Raw genomic sequence first — 10,052 nt, 5'->3', positions numbered from 1 at the left:
GTTGTGGGGAATATGAGTATTATAAACACTGTATATATTATGACGTATCTGCCGTGCCAGACACGTTACATTATAGTCACATATACAACATGAAAACCAAGGTAAAGTGAAGCAAATGACGGGTTACACCACTTGAGACAGTTCCCCCGCATAAAGGTTGGGGAACCACTTGGGATAACTCCCCTTACTATGAGTCACACAGGAGATAATGAGGATTTGCTGCAGGAGTAGTAGATTACTGGAAGAAACACCCGGCAGACATCAGCACATGGGTAAATAGGTCTGTCCCAATAACCATTAATAACGTCTCTCACATCCTGTTTTTTTTCTCCGCATTCCTGCCCATAATCAGCAGTATTTACATTACACGTTACAGATGCAGAATGTGTTTGTGTCACGCGGATTGTGGAACGGAATAATTTTTCTTACATTTATTTATTTACAAGGAAAGTCAAAGTTCTTGACGAGTCTTTGTATAGATATTATAGAGGAGGATACCAGCAAATAAACCTGCCATGTAGTAATAACCGAGTCACCAGAGTCACTAGCTGCCGAGGTGACCGACCCATAGCTGCGGAACCAATCTGATTATCAGCCTCTTCCGCTACTGGTCCAGAAGGATACAGTGCATAATATGGTGACATCTCTGGATAACAATGCTAATGTATGGAACATGCATACATCTACATACGTGTGTTACTGTATCATCCGCTTTGTAGTTCCCTTAACACCTGTATTAATCATTGATGTGTCGAGCGTTGAGGTTAGAGCCCCCCATTTACTGAATGTTGCAGTCAGTGACCGGCGTTAAACCTAATTTACAATCAAAGCAACAATTTCTTCACATGGGTCCGGCCACAACGTCACACAGACAGTGGGAACATTTCACTTTCCACAAGTAGCAGTAGAGGAATAAGAGACTTAATATGGTCACTATTTGAGAGAAACCACCAAAAAGAAGTAATAATTTAAAATATATCGGTCTTGTATCTGGCCCTAGGACAATAACACCTTGGTCACAGGTAATATGGAGAGCGGGGTAATTACTGCGAGCCATGAAAGGGGTTATACCCGTCCTCTCTGGAAATATTAGCAGCGGATATTAAACAAAAGGGCGCCCAGCGCTGTATGATCTGTGGTGCCCCCAACCCTTGTAAAAGCTTTAACGCCAATCAAGAGAGGGGATCGGTATTTACAGAAGGGTGTAGAACAGTGTTTGCTAACCTGTGACACTCCAGGTGTTGCGAAACTACAAGTCCCAGTATACCCTTCCAGCAATAAGCTGCTATATATTGGCAAAGCATGCTGGGGCTTGTAGTTTCACAACACCTGGAGTGTCACAGTTTAGCCAACACTGGTGTAGAACCTACTCCACATTGTGCCTATGGGAGATGCACAGTCAGACCCTGTTTCTCTGGTACTTACCAAACGTTCTGATCTGTTCTGCATATCTAGATACAGGAAGAGAGAGCATACTGGGAGTTTATAACAAGATTTATTAGCTATAATACAAGTCACATTAAGGCCCTCGAAGTTTGTTCCAATTACAATGAGCAGACTCGCAGCAAATACATGATTCAGGGCATCAGCGGAAGGATCACGTTCTCATGCACGAAATGACCCAACCCCTCAATCACAACCAATGGACAGCAACAAACAGAACAGGAAATAATCAGGGCCCGTGGATGCTTGCGTGTAACTGGGCCCCGCTGCACACGTGTTCAACAAGTGGTGTAGTGGGTTCAGTTGTCAGTGGTTCCCTCGTGCAGGATGTCACTTCCCCTCTGACATCGTCACATAACATAACCCTACAGAGCGAGACTGCGCCTAAATCATCAATCTGCTCCTCACACTATTTACATTCTAAACAGCCACTTACAATACACCTCTCAGCTCTAACATACAAATCGTTCGTCCAAAGACGTAGAAAGCGTCCACCGTCCCCCAGCCTGTCCGTGTACCGGCTTCTGCGCAGGGTCAGCCTCACTGGGGGGGGGGAGGGGACTCGTTATCTTACTGACTTGGGGTTACTTATGTTAGTAAGAAGAGAACGGTTACGTAGTGTAATCTGTCATACAGGTACTGGCGGGAGGGAGGTGTTTTAAACACTTAAGGATAATTAGTGTCTTCACAAGGAGGTAGTGAGGGAAAAATCATTCTGAAGTCAGTAAAGGGGGACAGGGGACTATTACAGGGGGGCAAGTTTCAGTAGAACAATTGGGTTAAAATGGGGAGGGGGCAGTGCAGTCTTACCCTTTATGTATGTGAGGATCGGGCCTTGCCTTGAACATAAAATAATATCAGTACATGAGAAAGGCTCCAAGTGGAGCCTGGGTAATACCGCACCTCAGAAGATTAGTTACTGTACAGAAACCATACATCAAAGTGATTGGACAGTTCACTCCAATCCCAAGGTGCCACTATTAAAAAAAAAAACGAACAGAAGAAGCCGAAGCAACGGCGGTTACTCTCAGACACATGAAACATGCGTGTAATCTCCAGCCAGTGTCACACATTAGTGTTGTCCGTGTAGTAATGTACAAAGCATACAACTCATGCAGCCCCCATTAACCCCGAGAGTCCCGCACGGGCCGCGTCTGTAAGTGCTACGATATGTAGTGTGGTCTCAGCGTCCTCTTACATTAGTGTCCTAGGATCTGGAGAAGCGGGGAGGGGCACAGACAACACGGAGAGACCCCTTTCTGTGTAGTCCACCCAGATGTAACCAACTCTGGATACAATTCACAGTGTTGCTCCTCGTAGGGTTCAGACTCGGCACCTCTTCTCCTGCGATGTTCTTGTGATCCAGTGAGAGCAGCTTCCTGCACAAACCACAGAAGATTGTGGACTTGCAAATCCATTTATGGGACACATAACTAGGGGCCCTCACGTGGCCCCCTGCGTTGTAGAGGCAGCAGATCGCTTTCTAGCAGTTAGTGTACCAGGCACTGTCGCTTAATGTACCAGGTAACCACTCGGTGTTCTTGTAGTGTACCAGGGAAGCCCCTTCTCAGTAATGTACCAAGATAAATCCCTCAAACAAGTGCACTCTCGGTCCCCGGCTCAAACTCAAAGTCTCTCATATCTGTAGTGGTCCCGTATGTAACGCCACCAGGCCTCACGGAGAGGTCAGCGAGTGGCAGGGAAGGGGGTGGATTTTGCCTCCGGGCGACTAGAAGCTGCACAGGGAGGGAACGGTCACAGGATGTTCTGATCTGTAGGGAGCAGGGTCTGGGAGGGGGACACAGGGGTTAAAGGGGGAGACTGAGGGGGAGAGGGTTGATTGAGAAGAGGAGCAGAAGGGGAACTAGGTGTCGGAAGGTCTAAGGGAGGGCGCTGGTAGAAGAAGTAGGGACACTGGTGGATGAAGAGCTCAATGATTGTCTGGTAGGTGCGAGTCGCTGTCAGAGCGTCCATGGTGGTAAAATCTGGGCGCATCAACGTTGGCCAGAAACAGATGGACAAATTCTCACTGGTCATTAGGTTTACATGATGCTGCTGGCTCACCCTGGGGAGAAAAACAAACAACAACTCTGGAATAACTGAGAAGGGAGAAAACAGGATATAATGGAGAGAGATTGGGACACAAATCTATGGCCCCACCGCCAAGACAGACAGACAAATCTATGGCCCCACCGCCAAGACAGACAGACAAATCTATGGCCCCACCGCCAAGACAGACAGACAAATCTATGGCCCCACCGCAGAGACAGACAGACAAATCTATGGCCCCACCGCAGAGACAGACAGACAAATCTATGGCCCCACCGCCAAGACAGACAGACAAATCTATGGCCCCACCGCAGAGACAGACAGACAGACAAATCTATGGCCCCACCACCGAGAGAGACAGACAAATCTATGGCCCCACCGCAGAGACAGACAGACAAATCTATGGCCCCACCGCCAAGACAGACAGACAAATCTATGGCCCCACCGCAGAGACAGACAGACAAATCTATGGCCCCACCGCAGAGACAGACAGACAAATCTATGGCCCCACCGCCAAGACAGACAGACAAATCTATGGCCCCACCGCCAAGACAGACAGACAAATCTATGGCCCCACCGCCAAGACAGACAGACAAATCTATGGCCCCACCGCAGAGACAGACAGACAAATCTATGGCCCCACCACCGAGAGAGACAGACAAATCTATGGCCCCACCGCCAAGACAGACAGACAAATCTATGGCCCCACCGCCAAGACGGACAGACAAATCTATGGCCCCACCGCAGAGACAGACAGACAAATCTATGGCCCCACCGCAGAGACAGACAGACAGACAAATCTATGGCCCCACCACCGAGAGAGACAAAACTATGGCCCTACTAAAGAGAGATTATATTTTGCCCCCACCCTGCAGATTACTGCATCTCCAGCACTGTGGATTTATATATGTGATTCTGGGGATTATAAATCTTTCATCTCATTTTGTGTAACATGGAAAAGTGGACACACTTTTATCTGAAAATGGGTGTGGTACAGGTGATATTTTGGTTAAATTGGGGGCATAGATTTCACAGATTTCAGGTGCCTGGATAAAAGCAGCGAAGTACGCCAGTGGAATATGAAGCCTTCAGTCTACTCCACCTGGACTGCAGTCTTCTAGTGCACTACAGATTGATATGACGTCTAGACCTGGTCTATGGACTGCAAGTTACCCACAACAAAGTAACTGTGTATTCCTACAAACATTACTGCTGAGTGCTAACCAAACTCCTTTATGGGGTTAGAGACAGTTTTGAGACCCATAACAAGATGACCACGATAAGAGACAAAACGAAGTCACTCACCGGTTCAAGTGAGAGATGACATATTTAAAGATCTCTTGGTTCTCCTTGGGGAGTTTTTTCAGAAGATCCTTCATGGCCTGGAGTTTCTGTTCCTGGTCATTGATTTCTACAGAGAACAAACATCAAAGTTAGAGAAAATCATCTGTGTATAAGAACGGTTCGTAAAGCGCACTATCCATTGTATGAAGACTCTAGACTGTCACCTGAGCAGTCACTTACCCTAAAGGACATTTATACCTTGGAGTGGCCAATGTCTTGAAAACAACACAATCAGGCAATCAAGAGCCAACGTACATAGCACTGGCTCCCTCCTCTCCCAAAGCGGGATCCAAAATAGTAATTCCATACAGATGGCCTCAAGATTCAAACATTTAGCCACAGTCATACAACAAACAGGCCAGAGAATCGCTGACCATTCCCATCAAAGAACGCAGTGCGGAGCTACGGACTAAGGCAGCGCTACTGCCGACTCGCTGTGCTCCCAGGCGTACAGTTATCAGGCAAAGAGCCCCAGTTTCTGGCTTACTGTATGCGTCCACCAGCTCGGACTGCACCGCGTACGGCACCAGAGGGTCTGGCAGCTCTGCGAAGAAACTCTTCAGGGCTCCGGCGACCGTGTTCACTGTGAAATCCTTCTCTGCCAAGTCCAGGTTGTGGTCTGAAAGATAAAGGTCACACGTGTAATGCAGAGGTAAAAGGTGGAATATACAGTTCTGTACGCTGCGTATTATCCCTGTCTAACCTTCTACAGGAAGAGAAATATTGTCTTTTGCTCACCTTGGTCAAACTGTCTCTGCAAGGAATCCATTTCCGACTTGTTGCCGCTAACGCGATAGATGCCCTCAGTGATCATCCCTGTGGGAGAAGATAGCGAGGCTTAGAGGGCAGAAATCACAGCTGTAACCCAACACAAGGCCTAGGAAGTAACCTTCAATGACAGGAGTACTGCCATCAGCCCTTACAAATGTCTAGTCGCTCAGCGCGGTTATTTCAGGGGGTTCTCAGGGAGATGAAGCGGGACGGAGTAAAAGGCTGAGCGCAAACCAATGATTCGGCCTTTCAATAACAATGAGGGCCCCACGTGACCACCACTGGACAGTCCGCTTCATTCGGCTTCTACCCACCTCCAATGGACCACACCGTGGGTTGGGAGCAAGGCGCATTACCTTATTTTAAGTGTCCAACATGGATCACTCGGAGAACTAGTCAATTACATTGCTGGTGCTGCACTAATTGCACCCAATCATCTGGGAAAACTACTAATTTACCCAATATAACATATTCAAAATATATTTATTCAAATATAATCCCATCAGGAAGCCCCGTCTGCCCTCAGGAAATATATAAATATGTAAAATTTTATGCTGAATTAAAGAGTAAAGCTTTTCTGTTGCAGAATTGTATATAATGGTCTGGTCACGGAATTTACATGGTGCTTCATATGTGTCCGAATAAGATATAAATACCACTGATTCCTGTGGACACGTTCATAGTGAAAGTAGGACGGATCATGTCGGCAATAAGACACTATGAGCTCAGCTTTCATATATGTACATTATGCGTATGCAGGAAACGGCTGAACACACTACAGATATAAACGCACGGTTACGTGGCCTTGCGCAATGACCCCAGCTGTGCTACATACTATAACTGACGCTTGCTGCAAGAAGTATTTAAGCGCTCACATACCCTCACCCGTGGCCTCAATGTACTCCACGCACTTCTCGATAAACACAGGGATCGGCTTGTCGACGCTCACAACGGAAGCGAGCGGCATCCCAAAATAATTGCTCTCCCACGTCTGCTTGGTCAGGGAGGGGCGAGGTTTGGGTGCCCTTTTCTAGTAGGAAGAAATGAAGGAAAAGGTTTCGGTGAGTGAGAAACCATAAACAATCTAAATATACAGACCTCACATTGGATTCACACATTCCTGCTGTTAATATGCTTTTCACGCTTTAGGCAACACCTCAGAGTCCAGAACAAAGGTATTTTATACTACAGCGCATCATTTATTATACTAGAACACTGCATTGTGATCCTTTTGTCTTAAATAAATATACTCAACGCATCAAAAACATGTAGAAAAAAAAACGCAAATGAAACTTTACCAGTCACAGTTGCACCTAAGCTGGTACTTCCCGATTTGTTAATTTATGCAACAGAAACATAATCTCTGTCTCCAACCCTCAGCCGATCCATACAAACAACCCAAAAATCCTTCCTGTGGTTTCTCTATTCCGTATTGTTACAGTTCTTCCATAAAGACAGGGACAAGTACAGAATATAGAGCTGCTACCTCTTCTATGATCGATAGATACCAGATACCAGATGGATAAAGTACACTTTGTAAGATAAGGATCCGAACAAGTGTATTCAAAAAGGCGGCTCAGGAAAATCCTGTAAATCTGACATTATCCTATTAAACGCATCTTTACTCACCTCTCTTGTAGATTTCCATCCACTGGACCCTGAGGACGGCTACAAAAGGAAGAAAACAGAATCAGCCCGATCCGCGGACATTAACCCCATCACTAACCAAACTACCAGAGAATATATCCAGGACACGACATTGGACAGTCACTGCACTCGCTACTCGCTGGACACTTCATTACAAGGGATAACAGCAGATCCCAGAGCCAGGCGACCTAGACCAGGTCACACTTCAGGACGCATTTATCGGAAACATGGGCAGATCTTTATACAGCACTTCCTACTGAAATATTTTACCAAACCGTCTCCTTTAAATAAACCTGAGGACTTTTAGACAGAGACAGTTCAGTGAGACTGGATGCACCATTCAAATCAATGAACTTGTCCTGAAGCTTAGAGAAAACATATCATGAATCCATCAGTCTATTCTGCAGGATGCAGCTCATATCTTACAGTCTCCCATGCTCTCTGCTAGCTCCCTCTTCCCTGCTCTTATGTCCATCCTCACCCGCCAGTAACCCTGCCAATCTAATCCCCATTTCTCCACTCCTCCTCTCTCCGCTGCTCTCTGGAATGTCAGCTTCATCTGTAACCAACAACCCTCCAGCTATGAACTCTTCATTCACAACTCTCTTAACCTCCTTGCCGTGTCCTCTCCCCCCTCAAACAGTCGCCTGGATCCCATCCCATACCCTTCGCTCCCTCTCCCCCAACTCCTACTCCAATCTTGCCCACCTTTTCAACTTATCCCTCTCTGCTGGCATCTTGTCTCACCCATTCTAAACTTGACCCCACCTTCTTGCCTAACTACTGCTCCATCTCCTTCCTCCCTCTTCCCTCAAAAATACTTGAGCGGCTCATCTACAACACCTCATCAGCCACCTCTGACAACTTCCGCCTCAATCCCTCTAATGTGGCTTCCACATAAACCACCCTCACCAATGATTTCTATCCTGCCAAGCCCAAGGGTCACGTTTCCAAGCTTATCCTCCTGGACCTCTCTGCGGCCTTTGAGACCATGGACCACACTCTCCTACTGCATACAATTGCCTTTATGACACAGTCATCTCTAGGTTGACCTCCTAAACTCCATCCTTTTTGTAGCAGTTTCTCAGGGCTCTTTCCTCGGCCAACCGCTCTTCTGTCTGTACACTTCGTTTGGCCTCCAGTATCAGATATAGACAACAACCAAATCTACCCTTCATCTTCTGACCTCTCTCCTTCCATCCTCTTTCAGGTGTCCTGCTGCCTTTCTGCCATCTCCTACCCAATGTCCCAATATTTTCTTAAACTCAACTTGCCCAAAACTGAACTTATTGTCTTCACTCCATCAAGAATCTCCTCCCCACCTCTCCATCACTGCCGACAACACCATTATAGATGCTGGCCCCCAAGTACAATGCCTGGAGGCCATCATTGACTCCTCTCTCTCCTGCACCACCCCCATTCAATCTCTCACCCAATCCTGTTGCTTCCATCTCAGCAACATTGCCGGAATAAGACCCTTTCTCTCCCATGATGCCACCAAAACTCATCCATTACCTGATGAATTCCTGACACAATTGCTGCAACTTTCTGCTAGTTGGTCTCCCCCGCACCAGTCTCGCTCCTCTACAATCTATACAGCTGCAGCAAGACTGATTATCTCCACTTCTGCCAAGCCTTACACTGGCTCCCTTTACCCTACAGAATACTCTTCAAACTCCTCACCCTCATCTATAAGGACCTATCCATCCTCATCTCCATACATACTGCCTCCAACCCTCTCAGGTCGGCCAACGATCATCACCCCACCTCCTCCTCTGATAATCACGTTTCACTCCTGTATCCAGGATTTCTCCCATGCTGCCCCCCGACACTGGAACGATCTCCCTCATTCTATCAAACTATCCCCCCTAGTCTGCAAAGCTCCATAAACTCTCTAAAACGCCCATCTGTTCAGTAAAGCCTACTTATTCCACCATTTAACCCCCCTGCCCTCCTTATCTCCCCTCTTCATGTGTCTTTTTACAAACACAAAGTATACCTCACCCTCATTCATCTTCATGTCACCCACTCGTTTCTATCCCTCCCACCTACATTCTAGATCCTTTTACACAGACTCATCCCTGTGTGTCACCCCATTAGTCTGCCCTTTTCTCTGTAGATTATAAGCTCCACAAGCAGGGTCCTCTTCCCTCCTGTCCTCCTCCTCCCGTTGTCTTGGCCCTCGGCTCGTCTCCCTGAAGTCTCTGCCCTTGGTCTCCCATCTCCCTTGTAAAGCACCTCAATCACTAGCTCAAATCCAGTTAGTTGAGCCTATGCTCCTGGGCACAAGATCAGCTTGCTCTGATTTAATGCCCCACCTCTCCTCCTTCCTTCTAGTTATATCCCCCCTTGTAGTTCATTGCCCTGTATTGTGAATAGTATTCTTTGTACAGCGCTGCGGACCCTTTGCGACGCCCTATAAGTAAAGGATAGTAATAATATTCCCCCACCAGCCATCAGTTATTTACCTTATGTGTTTATTTCTCAAGCTTACTGCCTAGGTGTCATCCTCGACTCAGAACTATCCTTTATTCCCGACATCCAATCTGCATCCAAATCCTGTTACATACATCTAAGAAGCATACACTATATGGACAAAAGAATTTGGAAGCTTGATCATTACACCAACAGGGACTGTAATGACATTGTACACAAATACATATACTTTAATATGGAGTTGGTCCCCCCTTTTGCAGTGATAACAGCTTCCACTCTTCTTGGGAGGCTCCACAAGATGTTGGGATGTTTCTGTGGGAATTTGTGCCCATTCATTCTGTAGAGCATTTATGAGGTCAGGC

General features: G+C 46.8%; 1 protein-coding gene across 2 annotated transcripts in view; it reads right to left on the bottom strand.

Annotated features, from left to right (window-relative positions):
- Positions 1 to 1,476: 1,476 nt before the first annotated feature.
- ARHGAP35 (Rho GTPase activating protein 35) overlaps positions 1,477 to 10,052 on the bottom strand; it is a 29,662-nt gene continuing 21,086 nt past the window's right edge. Inside the window, exons 3-8 of one of the 2 annotated variants that reach the window (XM_075186199.1) lie at positions 7,237 to 7,275; positions 6,487 to 6,637; positions 5,575 to 5,652; positions 5,324 to 5,455; positions 4,798 to 4,903; positions 1,477 to 3,508 (exon numbers count right to left, since the gene is read on the bottom strand). In XM_075186199.1, coding sequence (XP_075042300.1) covers positions 3,199 to 3,508; positions 4,798 to 4,903; positions 5,324 to 5,455; positions 5,575 to 5,652; positions 6,487 to 6,637; positions 7,237 to 7,275 — 816 coding nt within the window. In that variant the 3' untranslated portion in view covers positions 1,477 to 3,198. The remainder of the gene's footprint in view (positions 3,509 to 4,797; positions 4,904 to 5,323; positions 5,456 to 5,574; positions 5,653 to 6,486; positions 6,638 to 7,236; positions 7,276 to 10,052) is intronic. The other variant, XM_075186200.1, reaches the window with a different exon arrangement.

The sequence above is a fragment of the Mixophyes fleayi genome, chromosome 9, assembly GCF_038048845.1.
Source record: "Mixophyes fleayi isolate aMixFle1 chromosome 9, aMixFle1.hap1, whole genome shotgun sequence".
Taxonomy (NCBI): domain Eukaryota; kingdom Metazoa; phylum Chordata; class Amphibia; order Anura; family Limnodynastidae; genus Mixophyes; species Mixophyes fleayi.
This window is presented reverse-complemented; position numbering and strand designations above follow the sequence as displayed.